The following is a 26,203-nucleotide window of genomic DNA, read 5'->3' as shown; positions in this document are numbered from 1 at the left end:
CATCGAATATTCGAATATCAATTTTGGCATTCGAATATTAAACGTTCGATCGAATATTCGAATATTCGAATATTCGTTTGCATCCCTAGTTAAAACGTATGTTTATCTCTTGGAAAACACTTTACACATTCAGAATAAGTCGATTCATTAATAAAAAGATAATGAGTACACATGAACACACGCTGCCTCCTCATTTTAACAATACAATCAGACAATTAGGTAAACACTATATAAGAAGTCATGAAACATTTATAACAATATCGGACATTATTTAGGGTTTAAAAAGGGTTTGTGATTTTTAGAAAACATGTAAGAGTTCTTTGCATAAAAGTGATCAGAAAAGAATACTCTTTCAAATGTTACCAAAAATGTATGGCGTCTCCTGGTAATGATGGGGAAGAGAATTAAACGGATTGCCAGACAGATAAATTATTATTATTATTATTATTATTATTATTATTATTATTATTATTATTATTATTATTATTATTATTCAATCATATCTGTTTTGATGCATTAACACTCTGTGATAAAATAATCGTTCTTGAAATGAATTCGACTCTTTTGTTACCCACCTTTTTATTCATCAAAAGTCTAAATTGATGTAGTGCAAAACCGCGCGCCTCTGTGACACGAATATACTATATTTTCCGATAATACGTGATTTAATATCATTATTTAGTCAGATTATTGCAATTATGAGTACACTATTCAATAGAAAGCACGATATTTGAACAAGCCATTCAATAGATGTATAGAAAGGAATCGTTTTTCAAAGGCGTTCATTGTAGTTTAGATTTATTTCTTTTATTCGGAATAATAATAACTGAATAGGTATATTAAATTTGATCATGATTATTGGACGTAGAGTGCTTTATAGTATTAATATTCTCACACAATTTAAACTTTCTATCATTATGTCGAGTTCATAAAGTTGGACTTAAATAATCTCTAAAAACTAAGTGAAAGGAAATATGTCAAATAAAAAAAAATAGTACTGTTAATTTCATATTGGTTTTTATCGGCTCTAAATACAGGATATTGAAGTGAAAAGGTTAAAATAAAATGATGCTCATAAATTATGGATTTTAAAGAAGTAAACTTGTGTAGATGAAAATAAGAAGTAGCCTAAAACTATTTGCAAACAATTCAGAGGATTTAGAAATTCAATATTGAAAGGAACTGCACGTTGTATTTGAAAGCAATTATTTTGCAATTATTGAATATTGCTTTAAACGGAACATTTGCTGAATTTGAAATATATGGAGACGTAAGCAGGTGGTCGAATTATAATAAAGTAATGGCTACGTCTATAGCTGATGGACTAAGGGAAGCAATGAATCTGAGGTCCGGACGCGATTCTTCTAGGAAGGGAAGGACATCTGGAGATAGTCAAGCAGACGCCGAATGGGTAATTCAATTCAACTAAATTTATTGTGTTAAACATATCAGATTATTATAGCAAAAACAAAGAAGGCATGCATTTAAATAATAGTGTTTGTTTTACAGAAGAGCAAAATAATATAATGATGGAAAAATGGAGAAAAAGAAATATTTTCTTGTTGCATTCAGTACAAACACGTTGAAAGTTATTCAAAGATTTGTTCGGTTTTCAGTAAATAAAGTTATGCTTTGTTGGCCACATGTTATAATACATTTTTATATATGTGTGTCTTAAGTGTGAATGTTTTGGGCATATCAATAATATGTGGTATTCACTTTCAATAAAAATAGATCGAAACTATAATAGCTGCCTAAATTCTAGCCTGTCAATCCAGCGACATGAGGGTTAATATTCAATCGATATTTTTACTCCTGTGTCGTTAATTGAAATTAGGATACCGACAATAATATTTATAATTGATGTTTTGATTTTTACAAATTAATAAACATATAAGTCCATATATATAATATATAATATATATATTTGCGATCAAGTTTAGAACATAGTTAAATTCAAAATACAATATATATATATATGTTTTTACACTTGTAATTATAAGTAATATATTGATAAGACAAGTCTCAAACCTGTCATTAGAACTTCTACAACCTCGTTATTTCATAACATAACATAACATGTGTTTTGTTTTGATTTAAGCATATAGAGCTAATAATCATGTACATAAATCAGCAATTCATGAATACACAAACCTTGAAGTAACACTCCATCACAATTGATAGTACTAATTAGGTATAATATATAAGATATATTCTACTGTACAATTTTGATAATATTATCTTTTTGTTTAGAACCTTTAATGATATACAATGCTAGTTTATGCAATTGGTGTTTATTTCTGACATTGAAATTGTCATTGTTATAATTCATTATTTCCAAAATTGATGAAAAGGGTTACATTCGTCTTAAAAACCTCTCTGGAATTTTGTAGTAAATATGGATATATTGCAATCAAATCTGACTAGGTCGGGTACAAACTATTGTTTATGATTTTTTTGGTTTGCAATATTGATATCAAACAAAGTATTCACAGCAAGTATTATTTGTAAGTTCCTGGAAGAAAGAAAAAGTGTCCGGGTTTTTGTCTCAAAGAAATCATGCAGGCGATGATCCAGGACTGCTGTATTACTCATACATAACGCGAACTAAACCCATTGAGACAAACATATTTACGTCATTAAATTGATTTATGTATAAGAAAAAAATGCAATAAGCGAAAGCCGGTTGTTGTAAATTGAGAAAGAGGCAATTCTGTATGCAAATATTCATCACATTATCAATATATTTAATTCCTCGCCATGACCTTTGTCATTTCCTTCACAGAAATCAAATGTCTTTATCTCCTGAGAATTTGAAGCAGGTCAGTCGTCTCGTTTGGTGCCCAAACCTGCTTTACTTTGAATAAAATCTTTTTTTTGAATATCTTTTCAATACTTTTAGTGCACAAATGTGCGTTACCACCGTAACATATCCATTTGCAGTAACTTATTATTTATATATTTTTCTGGAGATATGAATATGAAAAGAAAATAATCACATTTGAAATTATTTCTTCTACTTTGCACATAATTTTTAACTTTTGTAAAAAGGAGAGGTTGTAAATAAATATTAAAATATATGGTCAATGAAAAATATCAAATAAGTTTTTGAATGTTACTTCCTTAATTTGCAACAACCGACTACTTAACATTAAAGATAACGCAAAAAGCTCTCATTAAAAACATGTATGTGACATCATCTATACTTTGTGCTGAAAAACTGTTCATTTTGAATTCCGAATTAAACAGATGCGAATTTGACATTTACTTCGTTGCATCTTTTTAATAAGACTGTCTAGAGAAAGAAAAAATGCGATATTTATTGTTGAATCAGCGCATATTTTCCAGTGACTTACTAAAGGTTTTACCCTATAAAGTACTATACAAATTGACAAAAAATGCGAGATTTTACATTTACAAGTAGATATTGTTTGTTGAATTGGCGCATCTTTTTCATTGACTACCTTTAACTGTATAAGGTTCGGTACAAATTGATGATGATAAGATATTTTAGCAAGCAATATCGCGTTTTTTTTCTTGGATATTTTCAAAGAGCGACGGATTCCGTAAATTATAGCTATGCTATGCACAAGGAACTTGATTTTGTTGTCACTAATTCAATGCTCGCATCACTGCTCTTATGTGATTCATGCATGTAGGTGGATTGTTTTATGAATCTGAATTACAGATTTCAGTTGGCATACGAATACATATATATTAATACAAGATATAAAACCAGCCCATAAGAATATTAGATAGAATTTGTATGTAAATGTTCAGTGTTTATGTTAAGCATTTAAGTTTTTAACAGAAACACATTCGAATTGTTGCCAAAGCAGAAATTGGTATTATACAAACACATTCTATTGTCTTCACTAAAAAGGGAATAAAGAGGTTAAAACAAAACTTTCTACAAGTGTTCATTGTGACAATCAGTACATGTTCAATATCACGTTAATCTGGACAAAGTATTTGTCGGGTTAAGTCCCTTACAAGAACACCGGTGCCAGCTTGCACTGCTCTTATTTGTTATCGTATTCTTTAAAAACACATAACAATGAAAAGGAATTCATTAACATGGAAGGAAATATCTTTGGAATAATTGTCATAAAGTGAGATAGATTTCAGACAGCCCTAAAGATTATGTGTACAATATAATTTGATTTTCCAGGATTACAATGTCTGTATCACAAAAAAATGTATTTTTAGAGATCCTGCGAAAATTTTCTCAATGGAAATATGTAGGCGTTGATCTAGGACTGCTATTTTATATAAATATTGTGAACTTAACATCATACTTAAAAGACTTGAATCACAAGGCCAAAGCGTCGCCTATTTAGGCAAGCATATTTACGTCGTTAGAATCGGCATTTCTTCTTATTAGAGGTAGTATAAAGATCCTTCCGCAAAGGCCACGATATTCTCGTATTGGGTTGTAATAAGGAATTACGTTGACTTCATGCTTTAGAAGGTTATTCTATTCGGCAAAATGTGTTTTGACAGATCATCGACTTGCTTGACTGGGTGGAAAGTCTATATTTTACAGGACCAAAAGGGGATGGTAAATCGAAATGATTGCGAATACTTATGGAATCCAATTAGGGCTTAAACGATTTCACCCGTCGCCTTTTGAGCATGTCAAAGAAAAACGAGATGTTGGATGGTAAAATTTTGGCATATGTTTCTTTCAAAATTGAAGTACTTTATATAGGAAATTTATGATGTCTTCATTTGAAATTCGATAAAAAAGATCAGAGCTTTGGCATTTCCTACCGTGCATATAAATCGTAGAAAGGAAGACGATGTTTAGTGTTTATTGTGCGCATCTTATTTCATTGACTACCTAAGGGTTTATTATAGAATGTACTGTGCGATTTGAAAAAAACGGCGAGTTTTTACATGAACTGCTTGGCATCTTTTTGATAAGACTAAATCGAGAAAAAGGCGATATTTATTGTTGCATCGGTTCATCTTTTTTCATTGACTACCGTTTGCTGTTTTAATTTTCGAAAAGCTAAGGCGGGAGCGCGAAGTCTCTTATAGGATTTCGGTAATAAGAGCCATGCACAAAAAACCTGATTTTGCAGAAACTAATTAACTTCTCGCTTCGATTGAACATTTCTCTCTTCTCCTACTGGCGTTGAGTAATATGGTTCATGCATGCAGATAAACTGTTTTATTAATCTGAATTACATATTTAAATTTGAGAACAAATATATCTAGCTACGAGATGTAAAATCAGTCCATTACATTGTACAGTGTGTGTATACCACGTGATAAATTATTTCATATCTGCTATGTCGTAAGGGAACATTTTGCTTAAAATGAAGACCTGAAAACAAGATAACTTTTTTCTTTTTCTTCACCATTTTAGATAAAATAAAAGGCAGTCTATGCCGCTTGGAAGAGCCCTACCTACGCTTCGTTTCATTACCGGAGTTTGATTAGGTGATAAGTTTACTCAAAGACTTCGACAAACCTGTTTCCAAACTAATGTTTTGACAGTGATCCATCAGGCGGCGGTTTTGTGAAAAGGTTTTTGGAAGTGTTTTCAGAAACTAACTCTCAATCAAACTCAAGTAAAATACCGATAGGTTTCATTTAAAATGGTGAAGAAATTGTAAATTGTCTTTGTTTAAAGTGTTCATTCAGAGCAAAACATTGCTTTCCGACGAAACATTCATGACACAATTTATATCAAGTGGTATACACACACTGATTGTAAGATGGTTGTGAAATATCGAAGAATCGTAAAGATCCTTGAACAAGCAGCAACAGTTGGCCAATACGTTAAAGGTATTTTAAATTCAACCAACTGCTTCCTGCAACAAGACTTGTTTGATAAAAAATCATACACATATGCACAGAAACAAAGGTGCACGGTTTATGATGAAAGAGCATGGATAATTGCTATATATAGGACATCAGTACATCAAAAGAAATCTTACACTTTAAATCGTATTTGTAAGCATGATCTAAATATAACATATGGACAAATATATTCATATCTACAAGATAAATCAGAAGAAATTGTGCAAATTAAGAAATGCCTTGTGGAAGACATCGATCCCTTATCTTCTTTAAAGCTTATGGAATCTTAATTTCTAAGTCGGCGAAAACATGTTTTGCCTACTTGCTTTTTATATTGAGAGACATGTAAAACACTATTTAATTACCGTCACGGTTTGTCCACATTCTTTAGATTTAAGAGTTAATTAGCTTCATTCATTCATTAATACCTGGATAGTATGAAGAACTACTTATCGCGGAAAAGGTGCAGTAAATATCCGGGAAAGTTGAATTCGTGTCTGAAATAGTTCAAGGTTATATTATGTCAAAATCGGACGAATCTGTAAGTAAACTTTAAAATGTTTTGGTTTAGCCCATCTGTTTTCAATAGAAGCACACTCGTAACATTGTCATTGTATTAGTGTCGTCGTTGCTGATGTAGGAGTTGTTATTATACAAAAACCTTATCCTTTGTTATAATACAAAAAAACCCAGAAAATTCTTTAAAGAAGTCAACACGAAACTTACTAAACGTGTTCACTGTGACAAAACGTACATGTTTTATATTCCGAGAATCTGAAAATAAAGTATTTGTCGAGATATGCCTCTTAAGGGACTTAAAAACTGATGTACACTGGTGCCAGCTTGCAGTGTTCTTATTTGGTATATCATTTTATAAAAAAAACGCCTTGCGTTGGAAAAGGAATTAATTTATTTAGAAACCGATTATCTTAAAATCCTCTCTGGAATACGTGTTGTAAATTGAAATGAATTGCAGACAAAACTGAATATGTTTTGTACAATATAATGTCTTGATTATATTTTTTAATGTAATGTGCAACATCAGGCAAATCAGGGATTTCATTTTCTGTTAGTTCTTGAAAGCAAGAATAACTAATTGTTTGACTTAGTTCGACTATATATGTAGACGGTAAAGAATTTTTAATTTCCTTAACTCTTGCGAATCTCAAGCTGATCAGTGCTCACGTTTAGTTTACAAATATGTTCATTTTTTGAACTTCTTTTTTTGTGTGAATAAGTTTTTCTTGAGATACAAATTTTAAACGAAAACAAACAAACACCAAAACGTTTATATTTGAATTTATTGTTATACGATCCTTTGTTTTAATTTAAACAAACAGAAAAGCTGATAATGGACGATGAAAATTAGTCCTCTAAAATTGCGCAAATATGTTCGATTTTGGATTGTAATCAAGAAATGTAGTGAATTTACGCGTTAAAATGTAATTATCTTCGAAAAAATGTGTCTAAAAGCAAGATAATTTGACATATTATCGACTTGCATGATTTGGCGGATATTTAACAGCGAAGTAAATGAAGGCCAAAGGGGAATGGCAAGCATTCATTGTTATGTTTTGTTATGTTATGTATGTTTGTTATGCATGTCTGAAAATATCTCATTGAGCTAATGTTTCTTGTTATCATATACCTGACTTTAAATAAAGAAAATTGTATCTTGTAACAAATTTGGCGAATAATAGCTATACACGAAGAACCGGATTTCATGCAAACAAATATAGTGATCGCTTTACTGACTTTTAGTAATGTTTTACATGACTGTAGGTGAAGTTGTATATAATTATGACTTACATAATTATATGAGTAGGAATGCAAATATTACTTGATAAAAGCTAAAATTACTCTTCTTACTAGATTGTTACATATTTGGTTATAAAGTACATTATTTTCTTTAGCACAAATCTTTAATTGAGTGCATAATATTAAACCTTTGGCCTTTAACAGTATTCACATACAGCGTACCAATGGCATTTGTGAGTAACAAGATCCCACCACTTTGACCTATAACGATTTTCACAAACAGATACCAATGGCATTTATGTGAAACAAGCCCATCAGTTTGACCTTCAACAAAATTTACGTACGGCGTTCAAATGATATTTATGTGTAACAAGGTCCATGACTCTTGATATAAATGGTTTGGTTTCTTAATTCTCTTGAAAATAATGAAACAAAACAACAACGATCGAGCGTTATAACCCGATTTATTTTCTCTTCTTGTTACAAATGAATTGTGTTTTAGCCCGACTTTTCACTAATTGTGTTCTAAAATATTTCGGTTCGTCTTATAAACGCGCAAGAGTTTTGAGGTCAGGTTTTATTAAACGCACGTGACCCACGTTCACTTCTCAGACTACACTAAGTGTAATCATCTATTTTATTTCTCCCGATTTTTAGAAAGTTAAGTTCATCTGTATTTGTGAAGCGGTTAAAAACAGTAATAAGAAAAAGCCATCAGAGCATGCTTATTATCTCTTTCATTATTTTAATTTTATCGTTATTACTATACATATTTCAATATATTCTTAATTTTATATTAATAATTAGTAGTCTGTTTAATCCACTTCGGGTCTGACATATTCAGCCTTTTAGGAGATAACTTAGTATCACTTTGGACAGTTTCCACATTGTGTAAAAACAATTTTCTTAATTTAATGGAGAGATGAAAAGAGCTTCTAAGGAAGTTTAAATGAATTTAAAGAAATACCCTTTTGCTTTAGTATCACAAAAAGATGAAATACCACCCTTATCCCAATTCAAATATTATGTGGTGAACCTAAATGATATTTAACTACGGTTATCTTGAAAATCTCTTAAGTCCATTGTCGTTGATATATCGTTGATGGAATGTCGTCTATGTTTTTATTAGTTAAAGTGTGCAAACATAACATAAGGAGTGTTCAATCCTTCGAGAACTGGCACACACGCAAGAAACAAGTTCATTCGTGGCAAACTAAATCCAATAATCGCCTTTCTTTCTCAGACTATTTAATCTGCTTCTTTTAAACTTCATTAGGGAAGTCGATCTGATGAACGGCGACACAGTAATCAGAATATGTAGATCGCTTTTCGATTATATGTCTGACATGTCCAGCCGTTTAAGAGATTATTAGTTTCGATGGAAAAAGTGGTTAAGAGCAAAGATGAAGGTAATTGAATAAAAAAAATGAATAAAAAAATATTCGTTCATGAAAAATGAGTTTAAACTCATCTTAAGTTCCGTTTGAACCTGGTGTGCTTAATATTATTTTGTTTGTCTGCAATGTAAATTCACGAGTGAAGTTTGGAAATAGGATATCCCCAGCAGTAGGATGTGCAGACATTGTTACCTATGATAAAATATATCAATGTAAGTCACGCTAAAAACGAGAGTATTATTTGCATACTTAAGATGTGTTTGGCGAAAATGAATTCTCATTTGTTCTTCATAATTTTGTCTCTACCTCTCATAGCAACCACCATTATTCGGAAACCATGTTCATTCCTTGTAAACATGTTCTAAAGCAAGTAACACTTTGATTATCGACAAAGAATATCCAACCACCGCTTGTGTCAGATGATAATGTTCTCCTCGTCTAAACTTCATTCGGGAAGCGGGTCTAGTAACGGCGAAACTATCATGATTCAGGATATCGCTGATGGATTAATTTTCTGACATATCCAGCCGTCTAAAGATAATACCGTAACACACACGGGACATTATCCAACAGGGATAATGATCTAGATTTCCGTTCATATAGTGGAACCGGTATTGTAATAGTAGGAGATGTATTCAAAATTGATATGGTCATTTTTGGATAAGTTTCAAAAGGGAAGATACATTAGTATATCTGTGCCTTTTTGAACATTCTATAGTATATCTGAAATGGCGCGATTAGAATTTACTTAAGATGTTTTTATAACTCAAAATCGCCGGTTATAAGGCGCGCTGACTGTCAACATTGTCAAGCTGTGATAGAGTTTGTCACCGCATACAGTTCGTCATGAATTGGCGCTTTGACCGTTAACATTGTCAAGCATTGATACAGTTCCTTACCGCTAACAGTTCGTCATGACCAATAATTCAAGCCCAAACGACCTATATTCGTCGAAATGGCATGCTCACGCAGCATTTAATTCTTGTATGATGATGATGATGATGATGATGATGATGATGATGATGATGATGATGATTGTGATGATGATGATGATGATGATGATGATCATGATGATGATGATGATGATGATGATGATGATGATGAGGCTGAGGATGAGGATGAGAAGATGAGGATGATGAGGATGAGTATGATGAGGCTTAAGAAAATACGAACTACATATCTCTGATGACAACCATGTAACAAGTTCATTACCGACCAACTAAAGCCAATTGGTATTTTTTTTTCTCAGGTTAACTATGTTCGCTCCATTTAAACTACGTTAGGAAACGTGTCTCATAAGGGCGACTCTATTATCAGAATAAATAAAACGCTGCATGATTGCATGTATGATATATCTAGCCATTTGAGAGAAAATTCCTTAACACTTACAGAAATTCTCCAATTTTAGTAATGGAATTACTTCTCAAGTGATTGAGCTCGTGTTATAAAGAAAGGGCTATGGGAAAATATTAAGAAGGCAAATAATGTTATCAATATCACATTAAAGGCAACAGGATTAAATACATATTTTGTGGACTCTAAAATGGAGTCTTATCTTTAAGACTCGAATGATACGTATGAACATGTACTTAGTATTATTTCCTTTCTATTCCTTCCAATCACAAATTCCTCACGCTATATTGTGCTTAGTGAAAGTTTATTCTTTATTGATTGTTAACATAAAAACAGATGTTCAATGTTAGCCAGTTAGAATGTAATAGCGATATTTTTATTTAGATGTTATATGGCTAAGCGTTTATGTATATTTTCTTTAAATGAAAATTTTGCATCGTTCGATAGAGGGACAATTCCTTAATTATAAAGTATTGTCTAATGAATCATTTTCTTAACTATATTGAAACATTGTCTGAATGAATTATTTACAAACATAAGATAGTTAATATTCAGGTAAGATTATTTAAAAACAAAATCAATTAAAATACATCCTGACATATTGCATGATGACATGACGTAGTGAATAAATCTAGAAATGTTCAAAGCTACATCTTACACCTAAAATGTGAACAGTTTACGCCCATCCCAGAAACGATTTGTCTATCTTGCGTGGTCATCAGTAAATACGGACGCAAATACGGATTCTCACAAGGTCTTTATTTCTAAAATATACAACTCTAACAGTCATAATTCTATGAATTGCATTATGAAAAAAAACGAAAAAAAAAATCTCAAGATATTACAGAAAATTGTTAATGTTACCGTCTAGGACGTCAGCGATTTTATGAAGCTTGTCGCGTCGGTAAAAGTTTCCATCCGGACTTTTTAAACCCAAAGTAGATATAAAGTTTATTCTGTAATTGCTATTATGAGAACAAGGCAAAGTCGAATTGAATTACCGTATATGTCGTATGTTCCAACGAGTGTCTTGGACATGCAGTGTTAAAGCCCCCACCCACCTGGTACTAACATACTAAAACAGTATTATCGGATTTATACATCAGTACAATATTTCGAATAATTTCTTTTCGACAAAGTTATTTTTTTTTTAAACGAAATTATACAGGCTTTTTTATCCATAGGTTTAGTAGAAAATATGCTGTATTAATTTAAATACAGCGGAAGATGACACGCACTTAATATGATTATTTTTTCACATGCTCGAATCTATTATATTATAATGTTGATATTACTATATATATTCCCTGCATAAAAATATGTGATGCTTTTTCATTTAGGAAAGATCGATCCCTAATCTTCTTTAACCTTTATAAGAGCCTAATGATATAAGAACAGCGCGGAACACATGTTGCATGCTTTTGTTTTGATACAAAATATACAACCTTGCCAGTATTTACATCAATATCATGCAACACAGTCAAACTATATGTTTGTTTTATCCACACAAACTTCTTGCAAGCTCTGTTCCGATTTAGGGTCAAGCTTTGAAGTTAATTGACTTCATTTGTTAATTTCTGACTAGTATTAAAAGTGAACTAAGACTGGATCTTGCCGAAAGCAGGTGGAATGTAATTTGTTTTTATTGTTAACTATGTTTAGAATCGCACAATACTTCGTCCATTGTGTAGTCATTTGTTTTCTAATGCTTCGGGATCGTTGACTATGTCGTAATGATATTTGAAAATAGAATACCGCTTAAAAGCCTGTATAAGTCAAAGCAAATGTTAGTTTCTAAGGCCCATACTTTACGATGTTCTGCAGTCAGCGACACAGTTATCATTCAGACACGCACTTCTGGTTTAATCGTATTTCTATATCTCTGAGAAAACATTTATACACATTCAGAATATGTCGATTCATTGAAATGTACTATTTTAGAGAGCAATAATAAAAGACAATGAGTAATCATTGATTAAAAAATAAACACACGCTGCCTTCCCATGTTAGCAATGAAATAAGGCAATTAATACCATATAAGTAGTAAGAAAGCAATTTTACAATATTGGGCATTATTTTGTTATCATTAAAAAGGGTTTGTGTGTGGAGAGAAATATGTAACAGTCATTTACATATAAGAAATCAGAAAATAATACACTTTCAATGATACCAAATATGTATGGCGTCACCTGGGAACAATATTCAGGAGAAACTGAAGAGAATTATTCGGAATTGCCAGACAATAGATTATTATTATTATTATTATTATTATTATTATTATTATTATTATTATTATTATTCATTAAGCACTCTGGGATAAAATATCTGTTCGTAAAATCAATTCCACCCCTAAACACCACAACATGTGGCGAAATTCATGAAAACCTAAACTGATGTAGTGCAAAACCGCACGACTCTGTGACATGACCATACCAACATTTTCCGATTATACGTCATTTTTATATCATTATATAGTCAGATTATTGCAATTATAGGTACTCTATTCAAAAGCAAGCACGATATTTGAACAAGCCATTCAATAGATGTACAAAAAAGACTCGGTTTTCAGAGGCGTCCATTGTAGTTTCTTCTTATTTCTTTAATTCAGAATAAAAAAAACTGAATAGGTATAGTAAATTTGAATGGGATCATGCTTATTTGACGTAGAGTGCTTTGTAGTATTCATGTTCTCCCACAACTTAAACTTACTATTATTATGTCGAGACCATGAAGTTGTACTTAAATGATTTCTAAAACTTAGTGAAACGAAGCATATCGTCCAATAAAAAAGACAACAAAACTGTTAATTTCATATTAGTTGAATTCCTCTCTAAATGCAGGACATTGAAGTGAAAAGTTGAAATAAAAAAGTGCTCATAAGCTTTGGACTTTGAAGAGGAAAACTTGCGTAATTGAAAATAAGATGTAGCCTGAAACTTTTTTAAATAACCCAGAAAATTTAGAAATGTGTTAATAAAATCTTGAAACAAAATACACGTTGTATTTGAGATCGATTTTGCAATTATTGAACATTGCTAAAACGGAGCATTTGCTACATTTGAAATATATGTGGACGATGGCAAGTGGTCGAAGTATAATAAAGCGATGGCTACGTCTATAACTGATGGACTAAGGGAAGCAATGAGTCTGAGGTCCGGACGAGATTCTTCTAGGAGGGGGAGAACATCTGGAGAAAGTCAAGCAGACGCCGAATGGGTAAACTCAACTGAACTAAATTTATTGCGTAAAATACAAACACATGTTCACAGAAAATACAGCGTAAATTAAGGCATGAATTTAAATAATAGTGTCTGGTTTTACAGAAGAACAAAATAATTAATTTATGGAAAAAAGAAAAAAAAATGTTCTTGATATGTTTGCATTAAGTACATAAACGTTGACAGGTTATTCAAAGATTGTATTGGGTTTTCAGAAAATAAAATTATGCTTTGTTGGCCACATGTACTACTATATTTTTATATACTTATCTTTTAAAGGGACTATGCACCAGATTTGCACCGTAAAAATGTTTTTCTGTAATCTCAGTACAATTATTTAATAAAATGTTTTACACGTTGAAACATTATTGTAAATAAAATACCAAAAATCCGAAAAAACTGCGAAAATAAATTAATGTGGTACTTCAGTTAATTAGTTTTCATGCATTGTACACATCGATACCAAGTTTATGTCAGTTTTCGACAATTTTCTCTTTTTTACGCTATTTCTTTATACGGTGTATAGCATCTTTAAGTTTGAATGTTTTGGGCATATCAATTACATGTGGTATTCACTTTCAGTAAACAGTTGTTCAATAATATAGCAGCTGCCTAAATTCTAGCCTATCAATGCAGAAACCCAGGGACATAAGAGTTGATATTCAATCGATAATTGTACTCTTGTTTCGTTTATTGAAATTAGATACCGACAATCAATATTTACAATTGATGTTTGATATTGATTATTTTAACATATTGATACACATATACGTATGCTCTCAAGTTTAGTTCAAAATTAAAAAAAATAAATGTTTATGTTTATACACTTGTTATAATAAGTGATATTTTTTATACTCTCAAACCGGTCATGTGAACTTCTACAACCTCGTTACAATTCATTGTTTTCAAAATTGATGAAAAGGGTTATATTCGTCTTAAAATCCTATATGACAGTAAATAGGGATAGATTACAGACAAATCTGAATATGTTGCGTACAAACTATTGTTTATGATTTTTCTCGGATTATCATATTGATATCGAACAAAGTATTATGAGAAAGTATTATTTGTTAGTTCCTGGAAGAAAGAAAAAGTGTCCGGGGTTTCTTCTCAATGAAATCATGAAGTCGATGATCAAGGACTGCTGTATTACTCATACATAATGCAACCTAAACATCATATTTAATAGAAGTTTGTCGCAAGACAAAAGTGTCGCCCATTTAGACAAACATATATATGTAATAAGATAGATTTATGTATAAGAAAAAAATGCAATAAGCGAAAGCCGGCTGTTGTAAATTGAGAAAAAGGCAATTTTGTATGCAATAATTCAACGCATTTTTAATGTAGTTAATTCCTCGCATTGACCTATGTCAAATCAAATTTCTTTATCTCCTGAGGGTTTGAAGCAGGTCAGTTTTCTCGTTCCGTTTGCAAACATATTCAAACTTTGTATTATATCTTTTGAATAATGTTTCATTCCTTTCACTAAAAGAATGCCCGTTCCCATCGTTGATTGTCCATTTGCAGAAACAAATTATTTTGATATTTTTCTAGAGATATAAATGTGAAAATAAAAGCAAAATACACATTTGAAATGATTGCTCCTACTTGATTCACGAATGTGGGTGGAATGTTTATGAATCTGAATAACATTACCCAGTTGGCATTCAAATATATTAATACAAGATGTAGAATCAGGCAAGAACATTGCTAGATAGAATCTGTAAGACTGTCTGTTTTTCACAGAAACACATTCGATTTATTATTTAAGTGTCAGTGTCTTTGTCGCTGGTGTACGAATTGGTATTATGAAAACACATTAACTTTGACTTTATCTTAAGAACGTATAAAGAATTTAACACAACACTCTCTACAATACTTAGTGTTCATTGTCTTCAAAGTATAAGCGTCGTCGTCGCTGGTGTAGGAATTGTAATTATACAGAACCTTATCCTTGTTCATAACACGAAACTTGCTAAAATGTTCACTGTCACACTCCGTACATGTTCAATATTCCGTGAGGCTGGCAAAAAGTATTTGTCGAGTAATGCCCCTTAATTGGCCGTAAAATGAAGAACACTGTTGCTACTTACTGCGATCTTATTTGGTATTGCATTCTTTAAAAAAACGCGTTGCAATGAAAAGGAATTTGTTTTTTTTGGAATGAAAAATCTTGAAATTATCCCTGAAGTAATTGTTATTAATTGAGATACATTAAGACATATCTAAAAAAATATGTTGAGTACAATATGCACACGTGAAATGACAAAAATAAAAGAATTAATAAAAAAAATTAGGCAGCGTGAGCGCAGCGAGCGAGCCCTTTGTAATCATTAAAATATTACTTCAGGTTATCTAACTGTCTTTGCATACATCTCATTGGCTGGCACATTGTCAAGGCACAATCAGACATAGGTAGTGTGTATCGGATGAGTGACGGTAGGTGGAAACCCACGAAAGTTGAAATTCATAATGATTAAGCTTGCTACTTAATGATTGCCTATCTGTAATATCATTGGCTGAAAATGTAGGTTGTAATCTAAACTCTGTTTGTGATTTTCAGAAATTGCAATGTCTGTATCAAGCGACGCGTTCTAAAATATGTATTTTCGTAGATCATGTGAGAATAATTTTCGATGGAAACATGTAGGCGGTGATCTAGCACTGCTGTAGTTTTAATACATATTTTGAAATAAACATCGTATTTAAAAAGATTGAGCAGCAAGACCAAAGCATTGCCTGTTTAGGCAAACATATTGACGTCGTAAGATTTCGGCATTTCACTCTTATATTACAGGTAACATAAAAAACATTTCCCCTAATGCCATGATATTTTCGTTTTGGGTTGCATCTAGGAATTTTGTTTACTTTAGGCTGTGAAATGTAATTCTCTAAGGAAAAAACGTGTCTAAAAAGCAGGACATTTTGAAAATTCATCGACATTTTAGCTTTTTTTTTCTTTTAAATTTTAAGTACTATATACAAGAACACTAAAGCATTTTTATTTGAAATTCGAAAAACAATACGAGATTTGACATTTATTTCGTCCCATCTGAAATGCGAAAAATAACGCGATATATTATTATTATACATAATGTAGCATAGGTGCATCTTTCTTCATTGACTGCCTAGAGGTTTTATTATAAAAAGTATTTTTCAAATTAAAAAAAAATATATGTCAGATTTTTCACTTACTGTGGCGTATTTTTTTTATTAAATATGACTGTATCGAGAAAAAAATAAATATTTATTGTTTTATTGATATTATTCCTCATCATTTTAATTGACTACCTTATGCTTTATAACGAACTATACCAATTAAAGAAAATATGCAAACTTTTAGCAAGTAAAATCAGTCGATAGCATTGTTACATAGGGTGAACTCCCGAAGAGTGGTACGGATCCCTAAAGAAGCAGCAGCTATTGACTTAATTTCCAACAGATTGCTTCCTGTAAATGCAAAAGCATACACGTGTGGACAGAAGCAAGTGCGTGTTTATGGTGATAGAGCATGAAGAATAGCTATTTATAGCACATAGGTACATCAAAAGAAAGCCTACACTTTAAACCGCAATTGTAAGCATGTTTTTATATACCCTATAGGCACATACATTCATATTTACAAGCTTTACAGGAAGAAAATGTGCAAATTAAGAAATGCATTTTTCCTTGGCAGAAACATCGATCCATAATCTTCTTAAAAGCTTATGAAATCTTAATTTCTTAGCCGGGGAAAACATGTGTTGCCTACTAGCTTTTTATACATAGAGCCATGTCAAACAATATTAATTATCAATATTTTTTGTCCACATTCTTATCTCAGTATTGTACAGGAGAGAGTTAATTAGCTTCTTTCTTTATAAATATCTTGATAATATGAAGAACTGCCTTTCTTGGAAAAGGTGCGGAATATATACGGGAAAGTTAATTTAGCGTATGAAATAGTTTAAGATTGAATTATCAAGTCAAAATCGGACGAATCTGTAAGTAAATTTTTAAATATTTTTGTTAAGCCAATCTGTTCTTAGCAAAATTTCATTAAGATCATTGTCAAAGTCTTTGTGTCGTGGTGTAGGAGTTGTTATTATACCAAAACCTTATTCTTTGTCATAACTCAAAGACGTTTAAAGAGGTCAACTGGAAACTTCCTAAAAGTGTTCACTGTGACAAAACGGACATGTTTTATAACCCGTGAATCTGAAAATAAAGTATTTGTCTAGATATGCCTCTTTAGCGATTAAAAATGATAAGCATTGGTTCCAGCTTGCAGTGCTCTTATTTGGTATAACATTTTATTAAAAAACGCGTTGCGTTAGAAAAGGAATGCTTTTACTTAAGAACCGATTATCTCAAAACCCTCTGTGGAATACGTGTTGTGAATTGAGATGAATTGCAGAGAAAACAGAATATGTTGTGTGGAATATGATGTCGTTATTATATTTTTTATTGTAATGTGTTACATCAGACAAATCGGGGATTTTATTTCCTGTTAGATCTTGAAACAAGGATTTTACCTTTTTATCTAATTCGACTAACATATGTAGACGGTGATTTTAGCTGCTGTGTAACTCACATTGCGAATAGGGCATCATATATAAGATACTATAGACAAAATATTGAATATATCAAGTAGATTTATGCGTAAGGAACGAATGCAATAGTCGAAAGGAGGTGGTCGCAAATTGAGGACGAGGCAATTCTGTATGCAAATTTTCAAAGCATTGTCGAATGAAATTTCATCGCATTGACCTGAGGCGATTTGTTTTGTAAGTTTTTTAACTCTTGTGGGTTTTATAGAAAGACAGTGCTCGTGTAGTTTAAAAACATGTTCAATGTTTGAACTTCGTCTTTTTGTGAATAGGAAAAAACACCAAAACGTTTATATTTGATTTTTTTGTAATGCGAGCCTTTGTTTTAACCCAATCGAACAAAAAGGCTGATAATGGTCGATAAAAATTACTCCCCTGAAATTGCTCAAATATGTTCGATTGTACATTATAATCAAGGAATGCAGTGAGTTCACGTTATAAAATGTAATTATCTTTGAAAAATATGTGTCTAAAAGCAGGATAATTTGATAAATTATCGATTTGCATGAGTTGGCGAAAGGAATTTCTTTACCAGCGAAATTGATTTTTGAGGTCAGGTTTTATTAAACGCACATGACCCACGTTCACTTCATATACTACACTTAATCCAATCACCTCTTTCATTTCTTCCGATTTTTAGAAAGTAAAGTTCAACTGTATTTTTGAAGCGCTTAAAAACAGTATAAGAAAAGGCCATCAGAACATACTTATTATCTCATTATTTTAATTTTATTGTTATTACTATAAATATTTTATTATTATCATTAATTTCATATTAATTATTCTGTTTAATCCACTTCGGGGCTGACATATTCAGCTTTTTAGGAGATGATTTAGTATCACTTTGGACAGTTTCCACATTTAAGAGATAATTTGTTACGAGGAAAAAAGTGGTTAAGAGCAAAGATGAAGGGAAATGAAAAAAGAAAATTTTTGCGTTCATGAAAAATGAGGGAAACTTAAAAATCATCATAAGCTCTGTTTGAACCAGATGTGCTAAACATTATTTTATTCGTCTGTTATGTTCACTCACGAGTTATATAGGATATCCCCAGCCGTAGGCTGTGCAGACATTGTTACTTTCATCAAATATAAAAATGAAAGTCACGCTAACAGCGAGAGTACTGTTTGCATACTTAATATGTGTTTGGCGAAAATTAATTCCCACATTTTCTTCATAATTATGTCTCTACCTCTCATACCAACGACGGGAAAACTCATGTTCATTCCGTGTGATCATGTACTCAAGCACGAAACACTTTGATTACCGACAAACAATACCCAACCACAGCTTATATCAGATGATAATGTTCGCCTCGTCTGAACTTCATTTGAAAAGCCGCCCTAGTAACGGCGAAACAATCGTAATTCAGTTGATCGCTGATGGATTAATTGTCTGACATATCCAGCCGTCTAAAGATAATACCGTAACACTCATGGGACATTATCAACCAGGGGTAGTGATCTAGATTTCCGTTCATATAGTGGAACCGGTATTGTGATAGTAAGAGATGTATTCAAAATGTATTCAAAGTGGATATCGTCATTTTTGGTTAAGTTTCAAAAGGGAAGTTACATTAGTATATCTCTGCCGTTTTGAACATTCTATAGTATATCTGAATTGGTGCGTTTAGAATTTACTTAAGATATTTTTTAACTCGAAATCGCCGGTTATAAGGCGCGCTGACTGTTAAAATTGCCAAGCTGTGATGCAGTTCGTCATGAACAGGCGCGTTGACTGTTAACATTGTCAAGCTGTGATAGAGTTCGTTACCGCATAAAGTTCGTAATGAATTGGCACTTGGACCGTTAACATTGTCGAGCATTGAGACAGTTCGTCGCCGCTTACAGTTCGTCGTGACCAATAGTTCGCGCCCAGACGACCTATATACGTTGAAATGGCATGGTCATGCCGCATATAGATCTTGGATGATGATGATGAATGATTGCATGTATAATATATCTAGCCATTTGAGAGATAATTCCTTAACACTTGTGAGCTTGTGTTGTAAAGAAAGGGTTATAGGAAAATATTAAGAACACAAATATCAATATTACATTTAAGGCAAAATAATTAAATACATATCTTGTGGACTCTTAAATGGAGTCTTATCTTTAATGATACGTATGAACATGTACTTACTTTCTATTCCGTTCAATCACAAATACCTCACGCTATATGGTGCTTCAATGGATGGAGCAATCGCTAAGTGAAAAGTATTGTCTCATAAAAAAAATTCTTAACTATATCAAAAAATTGTCTGAATAAAATATTTACAAACTTAAGATAGTTGTTATTCAGCTAAGATTATTTTAAATAAACAATTAAAATACATAATTCTATGAATTGCATTATGAAAAAAACGAAAAAAACAACAACGAAAAATCTCAAGATATTGCAGAATATTGTTAATGTTACCGTCTAGGACGTCAGCGATTTTTTGAAGCTTGTCACCCCGGAAAGAGCTTCCATCCGGACTTTTTTAACCCAAAGTAGATATCAAGTTAAATCTTCAATGGCTATTATGAGGACAAGGCAAAGTCGAATTGAATCGCGGTGTTCCCCCCGGAACTGACATTCTCCAACAGTATCATCGGATTTATACATCAGTTCCGGTCTTCCCTAAAACTGGCTTTCTTGGGTGCTTTTGGATCAGCACTCGCCAATTTTTCGAACAATTTGTCTTTGACAAAGTTATTTTGTTTTCTATACGGAATGATGCATGCTTTTTTATCCATGGAATGAGTAGAAAATCTGCTGTAATAATTGTAAAAACAGCGGACGATGACACGCACTTATATATAATTATTATTTCACATGCTCGAATCAATTGACAGGTGGTCAATAAAGATTGCAGCATAACATAAGAATTGTATCAATTAAACAATCGAATGCGAGAACAGTAATGCTGATATCACTGTATGAACATATGTGATGCTTTTTCGTATAAAAAAGATCGATCTCTAATCTTCTTGAACCTTATGAGAGCCTAATAATTTAAGATCAGCGCGGAACAGATGTTGCATTCTTTTGTTTTGATACAAATGTACAAACTTTCCAGTATTTACATCAATATCATGCAAAACAGTCAAACTATATGTTTGTTGTATCCACACAAACTTCTTGTAAGCTCTGTACCGAATCAGGGTCAAGCTTTGAAGTTACTTGACTTTATTTGTTAATTTCTAACTAGTATATAAAGTGAACTAATACTGGATCTTGCAGAAAGCAGATGAAATGTTAGAACTTTTTTATTGTTTTGAATAGCACAATACTTCCATTGTGTAGTCTTTTCTTTTCTAATGCATCGGGGTCGTTGACTTTTTCGTAATGATTTTTGAAATAGAATACCGCTTTAAAGCCTGTATAATACAAAACAAATGTTAGTTTCTCAGACCAATACTTTACAATCTTCTGCAGTCAACGATAAATTTATCATTTATCATTTAAGCATTTCTATACCTGTTAGAAAACAGTTCACACATTTAGAATATGTCGATTCATTGAAATCTACTATTTTAGATAGCAATAATCAAACATAATGAGTAAAAATTGAGTAAAAACATAAACACATGCTACCTTTCCATTTAAACAATGAAATAAGACAAGCAATACTATATAAGTAGTAAGGAAGAATTTTAACAATATTGGACAATATTGGTGTTTATTTTGGTATCATTAAAAAGGTTTTGTGTGTTGAGAGAAATATGTAACAGTCATTTACATATAAGTAATCAGAAAATAGTACACTTTCAAATGCTTCCAAAAATGTATAGCGTCGCCTGGCAACAACATTCAGGAGATGGTAAAGTAAACTAAACGGAATTGCCAGACAATCGATTATTAGTATTATTATTAATTATGATTTTTATTATTATTATTATAGTTTTTATATAATTATTATAAGTAGTAGTAGTGGTAGTAGTAGTAGTAGTAGTAGTAGTAGTAGTAGTAGTAGTAGTAGTAGAAGTAGTAGTAGAAGTAGTAGTAGTAGTAGTAGTAGTAGTAGTAGTAGTAGTAGTAGTATAGTAGTAGTAGTAGTAGTAGTAGTGGTAGTGGTAGTGGTAGTGGTAGTAGTAGTAGTAGTAGTAGTAGTAGTAGTAGTAGTAGTAGTACTAGTAGTAGTATTTATTATTATTATTATTATTATTATTATTATTATTATTATTTAATCATATCTGTTTTGATGCATTTTACACTCTGTGATTAAATATGCGTTCGAAAAATCAATTCGACTCCAAAGCACCACAACATGTGGCGAATAATCTATGTAAGACCCTTGCAGAACGTTTGCCTTTAACCAAAATAAAAAAGTTTCCCGACCAACCTTTTTATTTATGAAAAGTCTAAATTAATGTAGTGCAAAACCGTTCGCCTCTGTGACATGACTATACTAACATTTTCCGATAATACGTCATTTAAATATCATTATTTAGTCAAATTATTGCAATTGTGAGTACACTTTTCAATAGAAAGCACGGTATTTGAACAAGCCATTCAATTGTTGTATAAATAGGACTCGATTTTAAGAGGCGTCCATTGTTGTTTCGACTTACTCTTTTAATCTAGAATAAAAATAATTGAATAGGTATAGTAAATTTGAATGGGATCATGATGATTCGATTTAGATGCTTTGTAGTATTCCTGTTCTCCCACAACTTAAACTTACTATTATTATGTCGAGTTCATAAAGTTGTACTTAATTGATTTCTAAAAGTAAGTGAGAGGAAGTATATCGTTAAAAACAATAGAGACATTTTACTGTTTATTTTACATTTGATTTATTTGGCTCTAAATGCAGGTTATTTAAGTGAAAAGGGAGAAATAAAATGTCACTCATAAGTAAAGGATTTTTAAGAAGAAATATTGCTGGTTGAAAATAAGATGCAGCTTAAAACTTCTTTCAGAAACCCCAGAGGATTTAAAAATGTGTTAATACAATATTGAAAACAAAATGCAAGTTGTTTTTGAAAACCATTATTTTGCAATCGTTGAATATTGCTAAAACGGAGCATTTGTTAAATTTGAAATATATGGGGAGGTTAGAAGGTGGTCGAACTATAATAAAGCGATGGCTACGTCTATAGCAGATGGACTAAGGCAAGCAATGAATTTGGGGTCCGGACGAGATTCTTCTAGGAGGGGAAGGACATCTGGAGAAAGTCAAGCAGACGCCGAATGGGTAAACTTAACTGAGCTTAACTTCATTTATTGCGTTAAACATAGCTTGTTTATAGCAAATACAACGTAAATTAAGACATGCATATAAATAATAGTGTTTGGTTTTACAGATGAGCAAAATTATATAATTATGGTAAAAGGATTGTATTAAGAACATAAACGTTGACAGGTTATGATACAAATATTGTGTTTGTTTTTAGGTAGATAGAGTGATGCCTTGTTGGGCAAATGTTACGATATCTTTTTATATATTTGTATGTTAAGTCTGAATGTTTTAAGCATATCAATAACATGTGGTATTATTTTTCAATAAACAATAGTTCGATACTGTAAGAGATTATAAGTATCTTCCATGGCCTAGAGTGTAAGATAGGTTAATTCCGACCCGAGCGTATGGTGTTTTGCGGAAACGAGGTTTACCGAGTTTCCGCAAAACACCCTGCGCGAGGGTCGGGATGAACCTATCTTACACGAGCGGCTATGGTAGATGCTTTTTCCACCTCAGTTAAACAAAATGATATAAAAACGATTTTTTTGCTGGAACTCTTTTGTGCTTAGTGAAAATAATTGCGTATGGATATGGGATAATTCATGGTTGTCATGGATATACGCGCAGTGTTTCAGATTATGTTAATAGTCATTTCGGTCTTTAAATAGTTCTACGAAGAGTAAAGCATTCTTTCTTGAAAGATACGTGGAAACTGTTTTATGGTGACATTTGAAGCGAGAAATAATTAATAAGCGTTTTAAATATTGCCACAAGACAAGATTTCCATGATGCTACAGACAACAGTCTTCAACAAGGGAGGTAATTACAATGTGGTGACCATTTAAAAGGGGTTCCATACGGGCATTTCATCTTCGCCCGTGGGAAAGATAAGAATTTCTCGCATGGTTAAATTATTGGATCTACTTATCCGAGGTGGGAGAAACCTTATTTCGGGCCTGTCGATGCAGAAATCCAGCGACATATCCAATCGATATTTTTTACTTTTGTTTCATTTATTGAAATTAGGATACCAACAATAAATATTAGAATTGATGTTTGATATTTTTAATTTTAACATATTGATGCACATATAATTTTATACATATTTAATATACATTATTTACATATGCGATCAAGTTAAGAACAAAGTTGAATAAAAATGCAATATATATGTTTATACATTTGTAATTATAAGTGTTATATTAATAAGACAAGTCTCAAACCAAACATTATAACTTCTACAACCTTGTTATAGCATAACATAACATACATATTGTTTTGATTTAAGCAAATATAGCTTAAAATCATGTGCATAAATCAGCAATTCATAAATACACAAATCATGAAACAACACTCAACCACAATTGATAGTACCAATTAGCTATAATATATAAGATATAACCTACTGCAATATTGTGATAATATTATCTTTTTGTTTGAAGCTTTAATGATATACAATGCTAGTTTATGCAATTGGTGTTCATTTCTGACATTGAAATTGTCATTGTTATAATTCATTATTTCCAAAATTGATGAAAAGGGTTACATTCGTCTTAAAATCCTCTCTGGAATATTTGTAGTAAACAGGGATAGATTGCAATCAAATCTGACTTGGTCGCGTACAAACTATTGTTTATGACTTTCTCGGATTGCAATAATGATATCAAACAAAGTATTCTCAGAATGTATATTAGTAGTTCCTGGAAAATAGAAAGTTTCCGTTTATTTCTGAAAGAAATCATGTAGGCTATGATCCAGGACTGCTGTATTACTCATACATTATGCAAACTAAACCCATTTAGACAAACATATTTACGTCATTAAATAGATTTATGTATAAAAAAACTGCAATAAGCGAAACCCGGCTGTTGTAAATTCAGGAAGACGCAATTTCGTATGCAAATATTCAATGCATTATCAATTTAATTTATATCACGCATTGACCTTTGACAATTCCTTCCAAGAAATCAAATGTTTTCATCTCCTGAGAGTTTGAAGAAGGTCAAGAAGTTTCTCGTTCCGTTTGCAAACCTATTCATACTTTGTATTATATCTTTGCAATAATGTTTTAAACCTTTCAGTAAAAGAAATGCCCGTTACGACCGTTGCACATCCATTTGCAGAAACGAATTATTTTGGTACTTTTTTGAGATATAAATGTCAAAAGAAAAGCAAAATACACATTTGAAGTTATTGCTTCTACTTGTTTCATGCATGTGGGTGGAATGTTTATGAATCTGAATAACATATCTCAGTTGGCATTCAAATATATTAATACAAGATGTAGAATCAGGCAAGAACATTGCTAGATAGAATCTGTAAGACTGTCGATTTATTATCTAAGTTTTAGTGTCTTTGTCGATGGTGTACGAATCGGTATTATGCAAACACGTAAACGTTGGTTTTATCTAAAGAACATATAAAGAATTTAACACAATACTTGCTATACGTGTTCATGTGTCATAGTATAACCGTCGTCATCGCTCGTGTAGGAGTTGTTATTAAACAAAAACCTTATCCTTGGCCATAACACGAAATTTGATAAAATGTTCACTGTGACACTACGTACATGTTCAATGTCCCTTGAACCTGCAAATAGTATTTGTCGAGTAATGCTCCTGTATTGACTTCAAAATAAAGAGCACGGTTGCTTCTTGCTATGATCTTATTTGGTATTGCATTATTTGAAAAATAAACGCGTTGCAGTAAAAAGGAATTAACTTCCTTGGATTGAAATATTTTAAAATTATCTCTGAAATAATCAATATGAATTGAGATACATTGCAGATATAACAAAATAATTATGATGTGTACTATCTGCACTTGTGTGATGACAAGACATAATACTTTAATGAAAAATAATGGGCTGAGTAAGCGTCGCATGCAAGCCCTTCGTAATCTTA

At 31.8% G+C, this 26,203-nt stretch overlaps 1 protein-coding gene across 5 annotated transcripts in view; it reads left to right on the top strand.

Annotated features, from left to right (window-relative positions):
- LOC128242577 (small conductance calcium-activated potassium channel protein 2-like) overlaps positions 1 to 26,203 on the top strand; it is a 120,056-nt gene that overhangs the window by 1,261 nt on the left and 92,592 nt on the right. The window contains exon 1 of one of the 5 annotated variants that reach the window (XM_052959781.1): positions 1,166 to 1,411. The exons of 1 other annotated variant lie outside the window; for it this stretch is intronic. In XM_052959781.1, coding sequence (XP_052815741.1) covers positions 1,301 to 1,411 — 111 coding nt within the window. In that variant the 5' untranslated portion in view covers positions 1,166 to 1,300. Of the gene's footprint in view, positions 1 to 1,165; positions 1,412 to 13,496; positions 13,536 to 17,442; positions 17,524 to 23,243; positions 23,313 to 26,203 lie in introns of those variants that run through there. 3 more of the 5 variants (XM_052959794.1, XM_052959788.1, XM_052959792.1) reach the window with 3 other exon arrangements.

The sequence above is a fragment of the Mya arenaria genome, chromosome 8, assembly GCF_026914265.1.
Source record: "Mya arenaria isolate MELC-2E11 chromosome 8, ASM2691426v1".
Taxonomy (NCBI): Eukaryota; Metazoa; Mollusca; class Bivalvia; order Myida; family Myidae; genus Mya; species Mya arenaria.
The sequence above is the reverse complement of the archived record's forward strand: the minus strand, read 5'-3'. Positions and strand labels throughout refer to the sequence as shown.